The sequence below is a fragment of the Zalophus californianus genome, chromosome 4 (genome assembly GCF_009762305.2).
Source record: "Zalophus californianus isolate mZalCal1 chromosome 4, mZalCal1.pri.v2, whole genome shotgun sequence".
Taxonomy (NCBI): domain Eukaryota; kingdom Metazoa; phylum Chordata; class Mammalia; order Carnivora; family Otariidae; genus Zalophus; species Zalophus californianus.
The window spans coordinates 131,460,961-131,483,978 of record NC_045598.1 but is presented as its reverse complement, the minus strand read 5'-3'; the positions used below and the strand labels follow the sequence as shown (position 1 = coordinate 131,483,978).

The 23,018-nt window shown below is 39.1% G+C and overlaps 1 protein-coding gene across 1 annotated transcript in view; it reads right to left on the bottom strand.

The window, feature by feature from the left end:
* The window catches only part of KCNB2 (potassium voltage-gated channel subfamily B member 2), a 380,735-nt gene that overhangs the window by 333,053 nt on the left and 24,664 nt on the right, over window positions 1–23,018 (bottom strand). Inside the window, exon 2 of the mRNA XM_027568670.2 lies at window positions 19,167–19,849. Coding sequence (XP_027424471.1) covers window positions 19,167–19,745 — 579 coding nt within the window. The 5' untranslated portion in view covers window positions 19,746–19,849. The remainder of the gene's footprint in view (window positions 1–19,166; window positions 19,850–23,018) is intronic.

Genomic DNA, 23,018 nt, shown 5'->3' with positions numbered 1-23,018 from the left:
AAACCCAGTGGGTATCTGTTACAAGAAATCATTGTCTTTCATAATCATTTATATACAAAGTCTTAGTTTTTTCCCCCTTTTTTTGCCATTAATGTAACTTGTTTTTAAAGAAAAAATTCCAAAATGAAGCATTTACTGATCACATGCTTATTTGCACCACACTGTAACACGACTTTGAATATTAGAGAGAGAGGGAAATAGGAAACAGGAGTTGATCCTTCACACAGTTTAAGATCTAACGGGGGATATGAACACATATCCACAGAAAACTCAAGAAGAAACAGATAACTAAATGCAGGATGATTTCTTAAAATAAAACATTCATCTGTTGATGGACATCTTGGCTCTTTCCGCAGTTTGGCTATTGTGGACTTTGCTGCTATAAACATTGGGGTGCATGTACCCCTTTGGATCCCTACACTTGTATCTTTGGGGTAAATACCCAGTAGTGCAATTGCTGGATTGTATGGTAGCTCTATTTTCAACTTTTTGAGGAACCTCAATACTGTTTTCCAGAGTGGCTGCACCAGCTTGCAGATGAATGGATAAAGAAGATGTGGTATACATATACAATGGAATATTATGCAGCCATCAAAAGGAATGAAAGCTTGCCATTTGCAATGACGTGGATGGAACTGGAGGGTATTACGCTGAGCGAAATAAGTCAATCAGAGAAAGACATGTATCATATGACCTCACTGATATGAGGAACTGTTAATCTCAGGAAACAACCTGAGGGTTGCTGGAGTGGTGGGGGGTGGGAGGGATGGGGTGGCTGGGTGATAGACATTGGGGAGGGTATGTACTATGGTGAGCGCTGTGAATTGTGCAAGACTGTTGAATCACAGACCTGTACCTCTGAAACAAATAATACATTATATGTTAAAAAAAAAAAAAAGAAGAAGAAGATAGCAGGAGGGGAAGAATGAAGAGGGGGAAATTGGAGGGGGAGACGAACCATGAGGGACTATGGACTCTGAAAAACAAACTGATGGTTCTAGAGGGGAGGGGGGTGGGGGGATGGGTTAGCCTGGTGATGGGTATTAAAGAGGGCACGTTCTGCATGGAGCACTGGGTGTTATACGCAAACCATGAATCATGGAACACTACATCAAAAATTAATAATGTAATGTATGGTGATTAACATAACATAATAATAAAAAAATAAATGAAACGTTATCAATTTAGATATTATGAACAATTCCTAGGTAATTACTTGCAACTTTTCTCCCTGTTACTTGAGAGCTGTTCACAAAGCTTGATGGAATCTTTTGCCTACACTTGGCCAGGGAGAGAACTAATAACAACAACAACAACAAATCCCCTTGTCTGGTGCTTTCCATTTACCAGGTATTCTGCAAAGCCACATAACATGTATTAAGGGGTTGAATCCTTGGCAAGACCCAGTAAGCCAGGACTGTGACCACCCCCATGTTCCAGATGAGGAACATCAGGTACAAGGTGCTTACCTGCATGAATGCCTAGTATGTCATTGAGTCCCAGAGCCATGATTGGCAAGGGAGAGGCTCCAGAGGTCCCTCTTTCCACTCCATGCTCCTTCTACTAATCTGGGGTAAGGGAGCCAAGAGAGATGGGCACAGAGAAAGGAGCAAAGGCTTTTGTAGCTCCAATAGCTCCAAATCAGGGCTCCTGATGGCCATTTTTGTCAATCGCAAGTAACCACAAAGAAACACCAACGTGTGTTCCATGATTTTAAACATTCTAAATGTATAAGACCATGCCTTTTTCATACAGTAGAAACAGCAATGTTTTACTTGCTCAAGATTACACAGAGATCTGCTGTGGCTTTCTAGAGAGATAGTTCACGTTCCTGTGCAGGGGAGGGGGTAGGTGGGTAGCTTATAACATTGTCAGTAGGTGGAGCTTCGTAGGATAGTCTCAATCTAGTCTAAATTAAAAAAAATTTTTTTTCACTTCCTGTAAATCATTCTTGCTACTTATAATTGACAAAATATTATAAACACATGTATTTATATACAGAAACACAAATATTCATTCATTTATCTATAGTAAAGGAAAAAGGAAAAAAGTGCATCCTCCAGTAGCACTGAATTAGCCCTTGGGGAGCTGAGGGGAGAGAGGGCCTGTGGGAGTGTCAGCACTGAGCCCACTCCAAGCACCAGAGCCCAACAAGGTCTATGGCATTTCCCTGACTTTGGATTTGCCTGCTTTCAGAGTTCCTCATGTTTACCTGCATCTGGATTTGCCTTTTTTTTTTAAACCTGTATTTATCAATCTTCTCTGATTGACTTTTTTACAAAAGTAACCCACTTTTGATGTCCCTAAAAAGGTATCTGGATTTGTCTGTGCTTGGTTTTATTTTTTCCTAAGTGCCCCCTTTTTTAGACAGCACTAAACAAGTTAATTAATTATCAGGATTGCTTAAGACAAGTCCACCACTACTAGCATTCTTACACTGGTTTATACTTATGAAAGAGGTTTGGTTTTGTTTTTGAGATATTCTATTCTCTGGTGAAACCTAAGATTTGACAGATAGCAATTTTTCTCTGTAATTTAAAAAAATGGGTAACTAGAAGAACATATCCATAAACCCTAGTTTTAAGTTAAAAGACATAAAATGTAAATAATCTGGATGATATTTTGTTGGATAAATAACATACTCATTCACCCTATATAATTTTAGTATTTAATGTGATTCAGTCTCTCTCCAGAATTATTATGATAGGCCCCAAGCAGCTTCATCTTTTCTCCTCGTTGAAGTCTATTTTCAACACAGGAGTTAGACTGAGCCTGTTACACTGTGAGTCAGGTCACCACTGCTCAGGAGTCACCCCTGGCTCCCATTCTCTCTTAGGGAAAAGCTGAAAGCCCCAGTAAAAGGTGATGGGACCCTCCCAACAGTGCTAAATGTTCCCTGAAGGACAAAGTCCCCCAGGTTGAGAGCCATGCTGCCAGTCATGCATCTCCCACTGCTGGAACCCTCTCCCCACACATCCGCAGGGCTTCTTCACTTCTTTGGCACTTTGCTCAGAAAGCTTTCCAAAGAAGCCTTCCCTGGAAATCCTTTTTAAAATGAAACCACCCGCCCCCAGGAACTCCCTAACCTTGTTTCTTGCGTTATTTTCCTCCATTTCTTTGAACACTTGTGTATCTGTTATATAATTATTCATTTACTTTATCATCTCTCTCCTCTCTACAGAATGTAAATTCCATGGCAACAGTAGGTTGTGTCTACTCTGTTCAAGACTGGATCCCCAGCACCTAGGACAGAGTCTGGTACTCTGTGTTCAGTAAGAGAATGGTCATCGGAACTGCTGTCTGTACACATCTCTTCCCTTTCCAATGGACCTACTCGGTAAAGGACCAAAAGTCCTGCCTGCAAAATCCAGATTTCATGTAATTTTATTCTTTTTATTTTTTGCTTATTTGCTTTAGCATTGAGGATGCTCAAAGCCTGTTGCCCTCCTCCACCAATTGTACTGGGCACTTGTGTCATGAATATTTTATATGCTCATCTTCCCAGTTTCCTCTTTATTTTTCCACTCATATTTCCTTTCTGTCTTTTATCTATCAATCCATCTATCCATCCGTCTATCATCTCTCTAGATTAGCTTTCTATTTAGTGTATCTTTCCCTTTAGTCTATTTATCTATCTGTCCATCTACCAATCTATCCACAATCCATTCAGTCATTTATCATCCTGTCATATTATATATCTCTGCATGATCCACTGAATAATTCAGGGGAAGTGAGATATAGTAATACCTGTCCTTAATCAAGAAAATGATTTTTCAACATGCTAATCTCAGTTTAAAAATCGGATATTTTGATTTTGAGAGAATATTGATTATTTATTTTAAATCTACACGTCAGAAAACAAGTGCTGGGCTAAATACCTGTGTCAATCTTAAATTTCGAAAATGTGGTTCTTCATGGAAAACTAGTATTAAAGAACTATCTTCTGTGCGTAATAACCTTCTAAACACTCCTGAGTTATTACAGCATTTCTAACAATCTTGAGTGTCTTTGAGATTCAGCATGGAAAATTTTAAGGCTGAGACTACATTTACTTTGAATCCAATTTTTCCTGAGCCAAATAATTATTTGCAATCAAACATATTACTGTTAATGCATCATAACGACAAGGGATTTAGAAGGTCAATGATCTGTGTTCAATTTCATACCCTACTAACAGATACTTAGATAAGAAATATGAGCCAATGAACCCAACCGGAAAGCACAAAGTGATAGTCTGATCGCTTCCCTCTCTCAGGGCAAAGACACTGTTTGTGAACAAAAATAGAGCTATTTATAGCTGCTCAACCTCCAGGCAGTTATATTAGTATCAGTGATTAACACAAAGGAGACCATCAGGAGAAGAGCAATGAATGCAAATGTTATACTGTAATCAAACTTTGGAATGGTCAGTTCGTTCTTTTTATTTTCATTGTTTTCATCAAGATCCATTTCCCCAAAATAGACTTTTTAAGATTTAAATTTTAATTTGTATTCCAGGTTCCATTTCTAAGGTATCACTATCATGAAAATTTGGACAAATCAATAAATAAATATCAATTTAATTAGCTACTTTTAAGGAGTTTGGTTCTAAAAATGAGATGAAAATAACTTGTTACCTACACATAGACCTTACCTTCATGGTCTAATAAAATTCAAAGTGCAACAGAAGAATACCAGATATTTATGGGGAAAAAAAATCCTCTTGGTAATAGTTCAAAATGAATTATTTTGAGGGCACCTGGGTGGCTCAGTTGGTTAAGCATCGGGCTCTTGGTTTCAGCTCAGGTCATGATCCCAGGGTCCCAGGGAGTCTGCTTCTCCCTCTCCCTCTGCCTCTGCCCCCGCTTATGCTCTCTCTCTCTCTCTCTCACTCTCTCTCTCAAATAAGTAAATAAAATCTTAAAAAAATAAAAATAAAAAATGGATTATTTTGAGTAATAACGGTAATAATAATTATAACACTAATACATAAAATAATCCAGGTGTGCTTATGTACCAGGCATTTAGCTAACTAGCTCATTTAATCCTCACAATAACTGTATTAGGTACAAATGAGTATCCTCTCCACTCTCCACTGAGAATCTGAGGTTCAGAAGGTCACCATTTAGCAGTTTGCAGAGCCAGCCCTCCATCACAAGTTTGTCTTACCCCTGAGGATATGCTCCTCACCACTGTGTTGCCCCACCTCCCTAGCAGCTTCCCACCAGCAACAAATAGTTATGGGCCCAAATGTCATCCACCTATGACCTTCTTTGGGAATGCAGACTCTCAGGTGGACACTCAAGCTGGGTCAACACATGGCCCTCCCTGACCCTTCCAACCCAATTCCTCATACTGACAACTTCCCTAATGTCCCATACATGCACTGGGCACTCTAATCCCTTTCTTTACCCTAAGTTTAGGCTTTCCTCCTTCTTCTCAAAGTATTTTTTTCTATTTCTCCTATTTGGTTTCCTCTCACTTACAAAGCTTTCCCTACCTGTTAAAAATTCACATTATTAGATCCCTCCTCTGAAATTCTAAATGTCATACAAAATGGAAGATAACTTAAATTTGTGGTATTAAGAACTGATCACTTTATATCTATCAGTTTTGTCTCCCATAAAGTCTTATGAGCCCCTCGAAGATTACTTTTCCCCTGGTCAGTGCACAAATAATTGGAACAGCAGAACTCAAAACATACTTTAACTTGACAGTTTCCTTTTGTGATAAAATCGAAAGAATTAAATTACAGTACCTACTAAAAACTTAAAAACTGAGATATGATAAGGTCAAAAGATTTAACAAATGAAAATGATGTTATTCTTAGCAGCTACCTCATTAAAATTCTTAGAAAACACATATGAAGCTTAGAGACTTCTTATATACAAAGAAGCTCTTCAAACAATAATTTTATGAATTATTAAAATAAATTATGTCAAAATTGCTTCCTAAGTGACTGGGAAATTTTAAAAGGGGTCGACGAAGGTTCTTTCTGAAAAACCCACCCATATGAGAAAACCCAAGTGAGAAAATCCCACCAGTGCAGTCTGAAATATCAGAATTATATTTGAACATACCTGATGTCCAGGTAGCATGCTGATAGCAAGCAATATTGAGCTTAAAAAAGAACATCTAATTTTTATTTAGAAACAAACAAACTCAAACTACAAAGTTTCCAGAAAATACCTTTCTGGATTACAATAAAAGTCAGTTCCCCTAAGCTGAAACCATTATGATTCTTTTAGCTTTTGTAGTAAAAATAGATTCTTGATCTCCCTTTTTTCCATTATGCCATTAAGAATTTATTTTTTCAGACTCTCTTCATATTCCTACAAAAAAGACACCATTTTGCAGCTCTGTCTTGATTCAAATCTTGGATTTATCCATCTTTGTGACTTTTTCTGAGTAATGGGATAACTCCACTTGGTGCCAAGGTCCTCCAAAAGTTGGATGGTTGAATGTAAAGAAATGATCTATCAATCCTCTGGAGGGTATGGAAGGACTGCACACTCCCTGGGGGCCAGATCAAGCCCTTCCCCTGCTCTAATTCATACACAGCCTCCAATTCATACACAGGCTACATTTTACCTATAACAAGAGTTCCCAGAACCTGAAGTTCAAATAAAATGAGCAATCTTAGCAAAGCAAAGCATCTGAAAGCTTGCCTTTCAGCAGCACCTGACGCCTTTCTCTGCATAAACTCTGTGGCATACAGAGCAGCCTACACACTATTCTAGATGGAGAATTTATACAATGTAAAAATGGAAAACCCACATCTATGGCTCTTCGCCTATTTCAAAAACATACCCTTTAAAACGGGTAAGATATCCAGCTTTCTTAACCTGCCTACAACAAACCTAGCATTATTCTGGTATCATCACTGGGATGTGATATTCAACCACTATCTGTGTTGTTCAATTTTTACAAAGAAATTAAAATATCGTGAAACACTTGGTCCTATTGTTATTTCTACCCTTCGGTGCCATTTGGTGGCAGTTACTACTGAGTGTTTGGTATGTGCCAGGAGCTGTGCTAGGTGTAAGTAATTGAAAATGAAGAGACTTGGTCTGATTCCTCAAGGATGACAAACCTAACTGGGGAAATGAGCCTGGCACAGACAGAAACTCTAGATTACAAGCAGGAGGGAAGAGTTTGGGAAAAGCAGGGGCAGGAGAGTCAGGTGACATCATGGAGGAGGGACATATGAGCTGAGACATAAGAGGACAGAAAAGGGGCAAAGGGCACACCAGGTCAGGAAAGTGTCGTGGCTGCCGAGCCATGAATGTGTTAGCTGTGTGCAGGTATGGCCACTGCCAGTTTACAAGTCACCCCCGTGCAAATTAGAGAAAGGATGAAGGTAGCCACGTAAGAGCACTGCTTGTTGAGTGCAGTGGGCTACCTGTCTAGAGCAGAGCCCCACCTTCAAAAATGGTTAATGTTCTGGAATGACTGGAGCATTATGTATGAGGAGTGGCAAGGCATGTGGTTGGATAGGCAGGTCGGGAAGACTCTTAAATGCAATGCTCAGGAGTTTGAACTAGACGGCAGGCAACAGGAAATCACTGGGGTTTCTAGTTCAGAAGTAACCCAATCGTGTTCTGAAAGGCAATTCTGCTGGCTACATGGAGAATAGATGAGAGCTGGTGCGGAAATGAAGTGAGCAAGTCCAGTTCGCAACATCGCCCCAACCCAAGTATGAGGTGGTGAAGGCCTCACCTATGGCAATGGATCCAGTGCTCCCCAGTGAGGAGAAAAAGAATGCGATAAGTCAAGGCTAAAGCAGTTGCAATAGGGACAAAGTATAGATTGGGTGGAAAATGGAAGGCTCAGTGGTTGTAATCAGAGTTCCAGATTCCAAAGGGAGAGCAGTTTCATCCACATGCTGAGTTCAAGATGGGGGACATGTAGGCTGAAATTTATGACAGCTCGCTGGCCTGCAGGATAGCAAGGGGGTACAGTAGTAAGATGACTGTCAGTCATAAACCAGTCTTCAGTGAATATTGGAGAGTGACAGGAATAATGAACAGTGATGAGAAAGGAATGATAAATGCCACTAGATAGGAAGAATAATTATGGGGAAGCACTGGTAGATGGGATACAAATTCCAACATGCCACTTAGCAAAGGACAAGAGACACAAATTTGGTCTTCCTGGGTTTCAGCCTCTGTAATCTGTATAATGGGATAAATGACGTTTTGCATAGGATTGATATAAAGCGGCAGTAGGCAAACTATGGCTCAAGGGCCAAATCTAGCCTGACGCCAAGCTTTATTGGAACCCAGCGATGTTTGTTTACCTGTTGTCTATGGCTGCTTTCACACTACACCAGCAGAGTTGAGTAGCTGTGACAGAGACTGAAAATATTCACTATCTGACGCTTTACAGAAAATGTTTGCTGACCTCTGTTGTAAAGGGTCAATATGAAAAACCCCTGAGTTCAGTGTATAGCACGTGGCCGATGCTCAATATAAACTGTTCCCTTTGTGCTCTTTGAGGAAGGTCACACTAATTATTGAAGAAACAAGAAAAATGTGGCCTTCACTTCATGACTCTGGGCTGCAGGGAACAAGGTTCGTTTTTTTCCAGGTTGTGAAGGAAGGAGTATTGTTAGAAGAGAACTGGTTTCAAAATAAGAAGACAGGGTAAGTGTTGCAAGAACACTCTGAAGCTATCAGGAAGTTACAGCTCTACCTCACAGAGGACTTTGAAAACAGAAGTTAATCTAGCCTTGTAAAAAGCATCTGTTACTGTATCAGGTATCAATTAACCAGTCTCTTCCCCCAGAATTAAATTTCTGCTCAAAACAGAAGGCTCTGGGGATACTGACAACTATTATGAGGGAGTGGAAAGAAAAACCAGCTTGATTTTAACAGCCAGAGCTCATGAATCAAGCGAGGCTACAGGATGCGTAAAGAATCAGATTCTTTCAAACGGAGAGGAAAAGTCCTATTTAGATACTGATTTTAAAGAGTCTAGAAGAAAAAGTCTACCTACTCTTAGACTCTGATGCTTTGGGATAAGGAAAAACAAATGGCCGTTTATAAGTTAAAGACAAAATAAAGTCTGGATTTCTTCAGGTTTATCCACCTTCTTTAATTTGGAAACTTCACTACATTCAATTTCATTGAAATTTAAGCAGGTATCACCTCATGAAATATTTAAAACCGGGCTTTAAAAAAGGTGAAATCCAATTGGAGCCTAAGAAATTAAATGGAAAATCAATAGTTGTTCATGTACAGCATGGTGACTATAGTTAATAATACTCTATTATATATTTGAAAGTTGCCAAGAGAATAGATCTTAGAACTTCTCATCACAAGAAAAAGAATTTTTTGTAACTATGTATGGTAATGGATATTAACTAGACTTACTGTGGGAATCATCTTGCAATATATACAAATACCAAATCATTGTGTTGTATATCTGGAACTAATGTAATGTTCTATGTCAATTACACCTTAATAAAAAAATAGTAATAAAAAGTTGTTCTAGGAAGTGTAACTAAAACATTCCCTGATGAGGAGGGTTCTTGAGGGAACGAGCAGAGCCGTGTGTGAAGTGGGAAGTAGAACAGGTTTTGCATTCCTGATAAACAGCAGAGACCTGTCATCTAACCTTCAGACTCAATTTTAGATGTGTGCATCAAAGTGCAGCAGAACAGAAAAAGTTCAGTGCTTTGGCATATGCTGGATAACTTAACAAGGACAGGGAAACACGGAACCCAAATCAAGTTTTTCCCTTGATATATAACATTTCTTCCCTCAGGCCATGTAACCTCATGGGTTGTTAATTATGCCTATCAAAACAATTTGCTACCCTTTCACCTACCTCATGTATAATCTATACACAAAACTTTGGGGGGAAAAAAGAGTATGATTAGCATTTTATAAATACTCTGTATAATTTAAAATATTTATAATGGCTCATGAGCTAGAGTTTGAAAAATAAAGACCAGTGCTAAAAAGAGATTTTTGCTTTGAATTTTAGTACTGCTCATAATGCAATTACTTTACTTACATAATACAATAATTTTCACACCTGCTGAATTCACTTAATAAATATAATAAAATGTGCTAGATTTTTTTTACATAGCAAATATGTAACAGCAAGTTCATGTTATACTAGATTCTAGCCTACTATTTCATATTTTCTTTCATTGCATTTGTAGGTCACTGCATCTGCAGTAGAGCAAATTATCACCTTTGAAAAAACAGGATTGCCTACCAATGTTTTTCTGCCTCTGAACTAAAAGCTGCACTGAAATGAAACAGGTTGCTCACCTTAAGGATATTATGCAAAGCTTCCTGCTAGTTTCTTTCCCAAAGTAAAAATTTCCATTGTATTAATGAAATACACTTGTTTTTCATAGCACAAATATGTTGCTATAGCTCATAGATAGTGGCACTGAGTTATTTTTCCATCCAACCAAATTCTGATTGAAACCGTACACTTGGACACCATTATAAAAGTTAGACAGTTCTAAAATGTTGCCAAAGATAGGTGCAACACTAAGATGTAAACTAAAATTTGAATGTTTAGGAGAAAAAATCTAATTCAAGGAATAAATATAGTTGAGGATTTAATTTAGATGATACCAGCTAAGACAACTGCATTTCAATATCCAAAATTGTACTCTAAGTTTTGTTAATTAGTGATAAAACAATGACTGGAAGCCTGGGAGTTCTTTCATGCATGTGCAAATATCCTGAGGTTCATTTCAGTGAAGAATGCCACAACCAGGCAGCCTCCTTCAGAACTGTGTAGGGGATACTTGGCTGTCCTTGGCAGTGTGTGGCATAGGCTAGAGAAGCTATTTAAAGTGGCATTCAACACCTGTGGTTGTGTCAGGAGTGACTCAACGAGACATAAGTACAAGCGTGAAATCCAGTGTGGCAATGACCTCCAGCATCGTGAAACAAAATCCTAGGAGACTAATGAAAATACTTCTTCCTGCTATTTTTAGACCATTAGAGCACTTTCCATGGACTTCGTGCCCGATCAGGTTATCATAAAAGCTATATTCTGAATAGCTGTCTTACTCGGATGACAAAATTGCATCTACCCTAAATTACCAAATACAGGTGGAAGTTTATTGTATTTTTGTGCAGGTGGATTTTTATAATATAATATGCTCTAATGGAGAGGTGGCAGTGTGTATAAATAACATGCATCTCTCTCTCTCTCTCTCTCTCTCTCTCTCTCTCTGTCACACACACACACACACAGGAACAGACCTAGTTCAGGTACCACTCAGTGAGGGCTGATACTACCTGGTTCACCCACCTGAGACACACAAATTTCACTACAAACATTAGCTGGATCTATACACCTCAGGTTTCTGTTCTTAATAATATCCAGAGTTCCTTCACTTAAGGCTTTATAAAAATGTTACGATTTAAGGGGAAAAATACATTTGCTTCATGCATTAGCAAAAGAGTTCATGTAAACATAGATATAGACACAGCCAAAAGTAAATAATACATAGGTGCAAAATCTGATATAGTTCTGATGTTAGCTTTTAGTGTCTCCTGTAAAGGTTTTGGAGGGATGATGGAGGGATGAGAGCAGATGTCCTCCTCTTCCACTATTTCACCTGTCTCTGTGCCGGTCACTATACTTCTTTGCTCCCAGCTGATTGGTCTATGTCTAGGTTCTTTATTCTGGGTTGGTTACATCTGTATATCAAGGCTGACATTGCAATTACAGAGAAGTCTCCATCTCCTCAAGTCCTTCAAAGTTCTGATTGTAAATTATAAAGTCATCAACTCTATTCCAGGATATGTGGGGACAGAGTAAGTTGGGTGAAGGGCTGAATGTTGCTGATAGATACAGGAAGTGTAGCTTGTGGAATGTGCCCGCTGTCTTGGCCTGGAGAATCCTTTATCCTTCTCTGAACCACTGCCGAGGCAGGAAAGGTTTTAAAGACCAGGCTATTGGAGGGCAAGAATAATTTCCAGGCTGACTGCTACCTTAAAAATCTGTCACTCTTGGAATACCTAAATAGGATATTTTTAATGAGGAATGTGTCTTAAGAGTTTTGCAAAGCTCTTCTGTACCACATAATCTCCCCTATAAAATACAGGAACATTTCATAAGAGTTGGTATATGTAACAATGAAGAGAAAAAAACCAAATGGGGTTAGGCTAGTGCTCAGTGGCCAGCTAAATTCACTCTCTAACAAAGTCAACCAGCTCCAACTAACCAACCTGATATTATAGAGCATTCTGATTTATGCCTCATCACATTATAGATTATTGAATGTCATGGAACTCCGGGGTTGTTCTCAAATAGAAGAAAACCACCAATGCTAAATCAATGCCAAAACCAAAAAATCTATTATAATCTATGGTTACTTCATGAATTATACATCAGCAGCTGGAAGGTTTTTTCTTCTATGTAATCATGCTTTGATCAATTTTTATTCCAGTTATTCTTTCAGAATCAACTTTGTTGATCATTTTGAAAGTATCTTTCTTCATTAGAATGGTCAGTTCACAGTGACAGAGCTCAGATAAGAATACTTAATCTAAAGTATTAGTCAAACCCTTCTAGAGTCTTCAAAGTGGAAAGTGTTAAATATTGTGACCATGCCTTCATAATACTTATGCTTACCTAAATTAGTGCAGCATTCAGTTTTCAAAGTCTCTCACTTGAAATAAAGAAAACAAATCTATTAATAACCAAAGCAGTGTACATGAATTCTCAAAACCAGAATATTTAAATACTGCCAATGTAGTCTGTTTTGTGATAACATTAGATAATGTAGAAAGAACACCTAGGTTTGGTTTGGTTTGGTTTTTTTATGTTGAAAATGATAATTACTTATTGAGATTTAAGAGCCAAGCTTGAAAAGAATCTGATAATCTTACTCTAATATTAATTAAAACCAATGGCTTTTTTCAAAAGAGATGGAAAAAGTTCTTGAAAATTAAGACAGGCCCTCCTCAAATGGAACAAAGAAGCAAAGAGGAAAAGTGTACGATTCTTGGATAATTTCTTTTTTCAAAGATATTCACGTGTAAGATAATCATTTATTGTCCAAACTGGGACACTTTTTAAGAGTGAAAGGAGATGCTTTTATTAATTAGCCTCAGACAAAAGGCATTAACCAGGGCATTCTCAGTAAAAGCAGGACCCATGGTACCCAAGGAAAGAGAATGTGTGATGTGAGCTTTTTATCAATTTCCTTTTCTGTTCTCACCATTCTCTCCCTGATCAAACGAAGTCAAGTGGACAAAAAGGGGTGCAGTTTCAGGGCAGCCTTTTGGGGAAAACAGAGGAGCATGGCTCTCAAAATAGGACCACTACAGCTAAGGAATGGAATATTTGAGACATTTTAATCAAAACCCAACATTTTCTATCTTAACTCTTTTATTTTGTTTATGTCTAATTTAGTCCAGGCTTTCAACCAGTTAGTCTGCATGAATTATATATTTTAGAAAGAAAAAAAAAACACATATCTCCAGTCTAAACCTCTATAGACTGGCCAAGGTCTTTTAAGCTATCCCCTGTGAGGACCTCTGAACTCTTATGCCATGTTATTGGAGAACAAACAACCTCATCTGTACAGCTGGGTTGTAGAAAGGAAAGGGCAAGAAGAGAAAACAGGAAACAACACAGAAATGACATGATTGGCACACTAATTAGGCCACTGGCAATCCTGGATAAGAACTGGGGAACTGCACAGGTAGGGAGATTTCCAGGTGCGCTCACACTGCATCAGTTTGTTCGGGGGGCCCATTTATGGTTCTAATGGATGCTGTTGTTGTTTATCACTAAGACAGTCATCAGAAAGCTAAACTCAGAGCTATGTACAGGCGGAGTTGTTCACCCGACTGTGAGTGTGTGCGTGTGTATGTACACATACCTAGATGTCGCTGTCCCCCTCTATATGTAAGTTCTCCTTATGCTACTCGGCTCTTATGAAAGACCTACATACACTAGGACCTGTTTTCACTGCCTGAAAGAAAGAGAAATAGGATTTTCACTTCTGTGAAATAACTGCTTCTTTGCTTTATGCCATTTCAGCTTACAAAGGATTTCCTAGGAATGCTCTATTTTCAGATAATGGGGGAAACCTGTACATGTACACACACACACACACACACACACACACACACACACACACACACACCACACAATATGAGGAAGTTCTGTTCTTGGACTAAAAGGAAATAACTGGTGGCTCTGTTCCAATATATTTCTTTTTTTTTCATCCAAAGCATTAGAATAACTGATCCATAAACTAGAAATAGAATGAAAATATTATGCACCCTTTTCCCCTTTATGAGTACACAGGAGTTTTTATTTTATTTGGACTTATTTTCTTTTCACTACTTCTGTGACTTGAGATGCCCACACTCTAATTCAGTCGGAAGGCAGAGTGTGGTTCTCAAGGAGTTACCACCAACAGGGCAACAAAACAGGCGCCATCCCCTGAGAAACTCTGAACTTTGACCTCTGGCTCTCTCCAGAGAGCTGGAGTCCCAAAGGAAGACTCTGTGCATCTGCTCCTATAGGCCTCTCTCTTGATCCAACAATGTCTAAGGTCTCCCGAGCCTCCCCATGCTTGCTTTAGGTGTTGTGCTGTGCCAATGGGGACGGTCATGTGGGCGTGTGCAGGCAAGGAGCTGGAGGCAGGTCTCCTTTCCATGATCGTATGCATTCTCCATGGGATCAATGTCACTGCCAGTGGGAGAAATTGGTTCTTGTGGGGAAGGGTGAAAAAAATCTTAGATATTACAATAGTCTGTAGCTTTCCACGCTCTACCCTACCTGACAAAATCTTATTCCTTAGTATTTAGTTTCTCTCTTTAGGGAGAATTTAAATTTAACTTAATTTTTCTCCTTAGGGGGCCATTAATGAAAAAAGGTTGAGAAATAATTCTCTAGTCAATCATCGTCCCTTTTCTGAGGGAAGGAGGTAGAAAGAGAGGAGGAGGAGAGAATGGGAAAAACATAAGAGGATGAGGGAAAATCCTTAGGTAAATAAGTGGTAGCTGTGGATACACAGGAAAAGTGGGAAGGGAAGCCGATAAGAAACAGCACCTCCCCACCCCCCCCCAGCCGTCCCCCTGACCCTGGATCCTGCCCAACAGGGTTGCTGGGTGGTTCTCACTGTATGGGTTCCGATGAACAGAAATGTCTTTCTGCAGCCTTATACTGTTCTTATCAAATAAGGGCTAAAGTCTAGCTTCCCGACCTGACACTTGAGATGAGCCCATTGGCCGGCACTGTCCTGAACACCATATCCATGTCTGTGCCCAGGCTGAGGCTTGCCTCAGAAGGCTGAGCCGTTTCCTAACTGGGTTTGCCTAAAGACACAGTTGATGTCCTTTGTTCTTGACCTTCTTCAGATATCTAAAGTGAAGGCACTGTGCAGTACTGCGTCTCTCTTTTCAGCTCTCAGGTGGGCCCTGCTCCTTGTTGGTTGTTGTTTCATCACAAAGGCAGACAATACCACATGCCACATGCTTTCCTTTAAGGCTTTCAAACACCTCTTAGACTGAAGTGTCTGTAATGCAAAATTTAAAGGCAAATAGCAGTCCCTTTGGGAAAAGGCCAAAGAAAAGGGAGAAGAAATATTTCCAAGCCAGAGGCTGACTAAATTGCCCAGGGCTGGAAGAGGTACAGGATCAAGTCTAATTCCAATTCACTGCCCAGGAAACTGGCAGCCAGTTAAGCCCATCTTCTTCCCTTGCACATTCCTATGAAAGGCATGCCAGAACCAGCAATTCCAGAGCTTTGGGCCAGCCCTCCTCCAGGCCCATTTGGTGGGCCCTACATTCACAAAAAGCCTCAAACTGAAACTTTGTACAGTATCTCTACCTGAGGGTATACAGACAGTCCCCATCTAACAAGACTAAAAGAACCCAAAGTCCATCATACAGATATAAACTCGGGTCACGTTACCAGATCATACCGCACCACGGAAAACTATGAAAGAACAATTTCTATTAGCCCTGTTATTATTTTGTGAAAAGTACAATTATATTTCATGTTATTCTGTGGATGTGTAAAAATGCTGATTTGTGAAATATAGACATTTAAGATATACCACCCGTTTAAACTCTGTTTGGCATTTTTTCCCAGTTATTTATATACTACAAAGTTTAATTAATAGAAGTGACACCAAGAAGCATGTTCTGTAAGAGCCAAATTGTTATTTTTAGGATCATACCCAAGGACAAAACACAACAGGTCAAGGGGACTTGCAAATTTTTGTGTATCACAGTGGATGCACATAGCCTAGGCTGAACAATTATTACTGAATTGATTACTGAGTATTTATTCCATGTCACTGAATAGATATTTTAACCCATTGTGGAATATTTGATAGAAAAGGTCAAATTTTTCTTTCTATGCTAGGGATTTGGCAGATAAACTCATAACTTTAAACTTTATTACAGAAATATTCAATAAATTATAAAAGACAGAAAAAACAAAAGGGAAGAAAACAAATAGTTTCAAGGATATGAAATTCCTGTGTAAGCTAAGAGAATATATTTTAAATTCTGGAGAGAAGGGAGTGTTTTTCTACATGTCCACTTTAATGTGTGTCACCTGCATAGAGCCTTCTATATATGTTCAACTGAACTACCCAACTGAATAAGCAATCACTGCAGAGGCAAGGTAAACAGATATTCTCCTCCAAAGATATCTCACCTCCTAAGCAAGTTAGGAAAAACACATAGATTCCAAGCATTCCAACACAAGAGCTTCACAGCATAAGCAGGATCCTGATGTACCCATAACATAAATAGTGAGGGCCAGAGTATCATCCTACTGCACTTTTAACAAAACAAATTGTTCCTAAGTTGTAAAAATGCTATTCACACATGGCACTCACCTCACCAAGAATTATTCTAGAGAAACAACAAGTTATATGATTCGAGAAGAGTACAGGAAAAGGTAGTGATTTATATAAGACATCATACAGAGCTGTTTTTAAAAGGTTCCAAACCTCAGACAAATGAACAATACTTTCACTAAACTACCATATAATCAAATGTAAATAATTTCTATAATATTTCACCGTTCAGAGAGGAAAATGTAGATATTTAAATAAACAAATACAAATCCCTTATGAAAATTTAGTAAAGAATCTACTTAGATTGGCAAAGATTGGCTTGGCTTGATTAATAATTTGGAAACAAATTATTTATAACTACATTAAAATTTCTAAAACCACTGTCCTTAGCTGCTGGGTGTAGTTTGTAGGCAGATATCTTCTCTGTACATACATAATTTGAAGCGAGTTTCAATAATCTATCTGATATGCAGGTGTATATTATAGGGTACCATAATAGGCCATTATCAATGTTACCTTCTTAGAGATGAAGAGACAGTTGCTGCTTCTAAAATTTAGAGATTCAGTGAATTCTCTCATCTGGGAAATCAGGTTATTGACCGTATTCTATCCTCAACAGAAATGCTTCAGAAAAACAAATGTATAGACCTTAAGATTTTTTCTATAACAGTACTTAATTTTAGATATGTATTAATAACGCTGTTATAAGCAAATAAGCCATATTAACCTCTACATTTTCTTTGATTTAGCTGCTGAGTTTTGCATTGATGGCTGACACCCTCTGGAACATTTGATGGAACAATGACTTAGACCTCAATTGCCTAAAGGTCTGAAAGAGTTCATTTAGCACCCAAAATACTCCTTTAAATCCAGAATTTATCTCCTTCATCTTTAAAATTCACTCCATACTTTTAGCAGTGACTCAAATATGTAACCTAACACTTGACACTAAAATGAGCAGTAACCTTTCTCAACCCAAACCCACAAGTGTAGCACATTTATTTCTTTCTTCTGGATAAGAGAAAAGTAAACAAATTATTCATAACTACAAAAAGACCTAGTTGAAATCTTTCCATCTGCTACAAGATGTGCATTTCCTCATTATGTACAACAGAGATATACTTTATTTCACTGACTTCCATGTTCTGGCCGGAAAGTAAAATGCCTTTAGAAGTCACCAGGATGCAAAACTAGGCATATCAAATAGAGCAGAAGCAGTTTTACGACCGTCTGCTTTCAGTTGATTGTTTACATAATTTACATGTTGTAAATTATCATATACGACCTTAATTTCCAGTCAAAAGGCACATATGGTCTATTACATTTCCATAATCTTTACTGTTTTTAAGAAAGAACCACTGAAAAGCTTCGAAGCAATTTAAAGAATTCATATGATGACACGCTTTTCTGCTATTTTTCTTTTCTCTATTCCATATTCCATTTTCATCTAACATGCACAAAATACCATTACTGTGCCTCGGCAGCTCAAGATGACTCTTGACACTGTATTCATAATTCATATTGCAATACAGAACTAAATATATGGGATGAAAATCAGTTTGCCCTAACCCTCAAAGCTCTAAGTAAAATTAGATAAACAGAATCATGCTGTTGAATTAAATGCTGCAAATCGTGGCAAAACAAACTTACTCTCTGAGACTGAGATGCATGTGGGCACAATGGAAACATGAGTTTGCCTTCATCCTAAGCAACCACGATGAACTCTGAGGTAGGGTAATTCGTCAGTTGTGGAAAAAACCGATACACCAAGAGTCAGAAACATCATTGTGTCAGAGCAGACCTCACAAGGGAGGTAAATGGATGCATTGTGGACATGGACTGGCTCCTGAGACAGCTTAAGGAGATGGCCCTTTTCTCAGGCGTGGGGTCCCACAGCCCTCTGAGCTACACGGGGCCACACTCTCTCTTTCCCTGCTCCTCGAGAGAACCGGGCCAGGAGGCACCTCCTCCACCCTCAATGACAGCACCTCGCCTGTATCCAGGAAGGAGCATAAGCCCCAACCTTCTGCAGGACTCCATGTGGGATGGAGCCCGGCTTGTGCTCTCCGCAAACTCAAGCCACCGACTCTGTGCAGCGCCATGGCCACCAGAACCCTTCCAGACTCTGCTGCCCAGGGCCTGTTCTGACCCAATAATGATAGTTAAGAAAGAGTAATGCCATTGCGTGGCATCTCGCAGGAAGAATAACTCTATGTGACTACATCAGCTTCTGGAAAGTGTTTCTCACCGAGCAGACACATTTTGTTCTGTCTTACCAAACCATCTCAAAAGAGGACAATGACGCTGTCTGGAAGGTAGGCAACACATTTTCTGACTACACACACACAGGAAAGCAACACTCCGCTTTTCATACCTTTGCAGCCACTGACGAGTTAGGTTTCTCCAGCAAGTCCCAGAGCTTCTTCCGTTTCTCCGGGCAGCAGGTGTTATCGAACTCTTCTCCCTCCCGCTCACGCATCGTCTCGGCCTCCCGCCTCAGTTCTTCGTTCATCTGCTCCTTCTTCTGATGATACCTGGCTTGGCAGCAGGATTCCAGGTAGATCTCGTCAATCCCCCAGTAATCAAGCTCTTGCCCAAAAGAGAGAGCGCACATTTCTTCCATCATATGGAGTTTCCCCGTCCGGTAGAAATTTAAAATGGAAGTGAAGGCCCCCGGGTGCCGGTCAAAGAAATACTCGTTGTCGCTGAGGTTGTAGTCGTCACACACCTCCAGGAGGCTCTCGTGCGTGTTGCAGTCCCGGAGCTTCCCCAAGCGTGTCCGGGGCAGCCGGTCCAACGTTCTCCACAGGACTTCGTGGTTGAGGCCCCCCACGTTGATTTTAACCCTCCGCGAGCACGTCTTGCTCCTAATGATGTCCACAGGTTCTGGTGGAAGGGAGAGTGTCGACCTTGAAGTCTTCCTGTTTAAGCCAGGGGGGACCTTTTCTGCCATTTTGAACTGGACAAAGCCGCAGAGCCAGGCTCCTCGAAAGAATGAGCTGTGGGAGGGTCAGCTGAAGTGATCTCCCTCTGAGGTAGGCATTTCCACCGACACAACTGGAAAAAAAGCAACAATGATCACTTGGTTACTTCTACTTTCCTAAAGCATTTCCTACTCTTTGGGATCGCTTTTGTTGTTCACTGAACAACCAGGGGGTCTAATATTAATTACTGTGTATTAATGGAGATAGGAATCTTTGCCTCAAGATATGAGAAAAGAGAAAAAGACAATACAACGTACCATACACAGAATAGGCTGTGTATTCAATGTTATACATCTAGAAGGTGGTAACTCCCAGATTTATCACCAGGGACCACTTTCTCAAGCTCTAGACTAACATATCTAATGTGTTGATCAGCTCATCCTAGATGAACCACAGACACCTTACACTAACCTGACCACACCTCCAACCTGCCCAACCAGTTCCTGTTCTTTTCTCCATTTCAGATTTCTCGCCCTCCACATCCCCACAGCCAGCCACACAAGCTAAAACTCTGAGAAATCCCGATCCATCTGTCTACATCCAATTAAGAACCAGGTCTTAACCAACTGTACCTTCTAAACATTGCTTAAGTGCTCCACCACCATGACCCAGTCCCTGTTACCCTTGAACCATGATTTTGGTTCAAACCCTCAGCATCTCTTGCCTACATTTCTACAACAGCCTCTTAAACTGGATCCCAAACTCTGGTGTTGTCAACCTAAAAACCATTCTCCACACAGCTACTAGAATGATCGGCTAAGAAACAAAATTGGCCCTTTCCATGCTTTAAATCCTACAAAGATCCATAATTACTGGCAGTATAAAGTCCAGTTAGCCTTATTAGGTCTGGCCTACCCCTTCACTTTCACCTCTCATCCCTCCATCATCACTATATTCCAGCAACCCCAGACTACACACATCCTTCTGTCTCAAGTTCTGGAGCTTTCTTCATGCTGTGTCCTGGAAGGGCTTCTACCTTTCCCATTTCCTTTTGACTAACTGCTGCTTGCTCTTCAAGACTCATCTCAGACATCAATCACATCCTCCAGAAAGCCCTCCATGACATTCCTCCTCTAGGATCATGAAACCTCTGTGAATGTCACTTCTGTTTCATCATACCACTGCAATAACACTCTTCCCACAGGACGCTGGGAGCTCTTAAAGACAAAGACTATCTTGTCTGTGGTATCCTTATTGTTAAGAACAGTGCTTATAGATTGTGAGAGTTTAATAAATGTTAAATAATGAATCAATTTCTTTGTTTTCCACAAAACAGCTGATAAAGATCTAATAGGGCTAATGCTTATGGCCAGAAAAATGCATAAATGGGGTTATTTGAATGACTTGCCTAAAATGCATCTATGTTTACATGTTATACATATATATGTTTGTGTGTACATAGTATATGTCAGAATGTGTGTGTTTGTGTGTGTTCATGTTTGTATTCTTTTGCTCCACAGCTCTTTCCTCCTGGGTACTAAATCTTTAAGAAATAACTGTTCTAGTATTCCCTCTTGTTGATCTACTCTTTTGATCTTCAGCAGCAAGGATCTTCTTATTTGATCTTACCCTATAGTGTTTTTGCAGAAAATCATGGAGCTTCAAGCAATACATCCAAAACACCACTTTTAATGTAAAACACCATGTTTCATAGCCTCTTAGATTTAAGAGGTCCTTATAATTAGAACTCTTTTAAGATACAACACCAATGTCTGCATGTCTCTGATTTCTCCACTCCTATAAGTTAAATTTATTTCTCCATCTGGAAGTCAAGTATCCTCTCAAATTAAAAAAAGTCATATTTATGAAAAAAAGTCGATGGACTTTATAAGAAATGTTTCATGTATGGCCCATAAATACACTTGAATTGAGAATTTTTTTCAACCACACAGTGACAGAAATATGTTAAGTAAATACATACACACTGTCATCATAGATGACAAAAATACCTATTTTTACAAAAATAAAGAAGAGCCACAATGATTGGGTAAATAACTTAAATTCTCTGAGCTTCAATTTCTTACTCTACAAAATGAGGATAACAGTATCTACAGTATCACAGGCAGTACTATGATGATTCAATGAGATAGTGTATGTGAAGTGCTCGCTACCGGGAGGTATATCTGAACAGAATAAGAAAATTTATATTTCTCATTTTAAGTTTGTTTTCGAGTCACTGAAAGAAAACTGAGATTAAAAGCTACACTAGTATCTATTAAGTAAATGCTAGCATTTAAATTGTTTCCTTATTCATATGTTCTGTCTTCTCCAGTAAATTATAAGTCTGTAAGGCCAGCAACTATTGGTCACACTTTTTCTGTACCTGCACCGTACCTACACATAACAGGCACCTACAGCATGTATCTTGGATGCCCTTGATGCCCATGTCCAATTTTTGTATTCAGGTGACAAGGGAATATGTATATATACACATACACAAAATTGAGCAACAATATTAGGATCAGGGAAAACAACTAAAAATATTAGAGATGGAGCAGTTCCAGTAGAAAATCTGATTGTTTGTTCTCCATTAAATAACTTGGTTGTAGACTCAATGACATCTCAGCAATCCATATAGATCATGTGAACAGTCCACATGAATACTAAACAAAGGCTAATCCATTTTTAATTTGGCTACAAATAAACATTAAAATGAATTTATTCTTTCTGGAATATCATGTCTTATACTAATGTGAAAAAGATAAACAGTTTTTGAACTGACTAGACTATCAGATTAGAGGTTTTCTGGAAAGAGAGAGAACAAACCCCAACACTGATACAAACATCTCTTGTTCCAGCGCAGGGGCTTAGTGTGACTTGCGTTCTTGTAAAAGTCATTATTAAAAGCATAAATGCTATGTCATAGTCACCATTTGTCTCAGATAATTTCACAGATGATTTACAGTGAACTTCCCTTTTTGTAGGTTGTGTGTCTCTAGTGAAGAGAAGTCCTAAGACTTAAATTTCACAATATCTCTTTTACTGATCAAAAACTTCCTATTATAGGAAATCCAGTGTTGACTGACCCAGAATAAAAGACAGCTGAAATTCAATGCCCTGTCTTCAAAGCAGGGGTAAAGAAACTTAGGATGAGAGAATGTGACCTACTGATTTGATTTTCTTAAGACTTAAAGATGGTCTGCTCTGATTACTGTTACTGTGGTTAAAAGTTTGTATCTTCCCTTGGCAGAATGTTCTGCTTATTATCTGATAAGGAGTGCAGGCTCAAAGGCCTAAGTTCT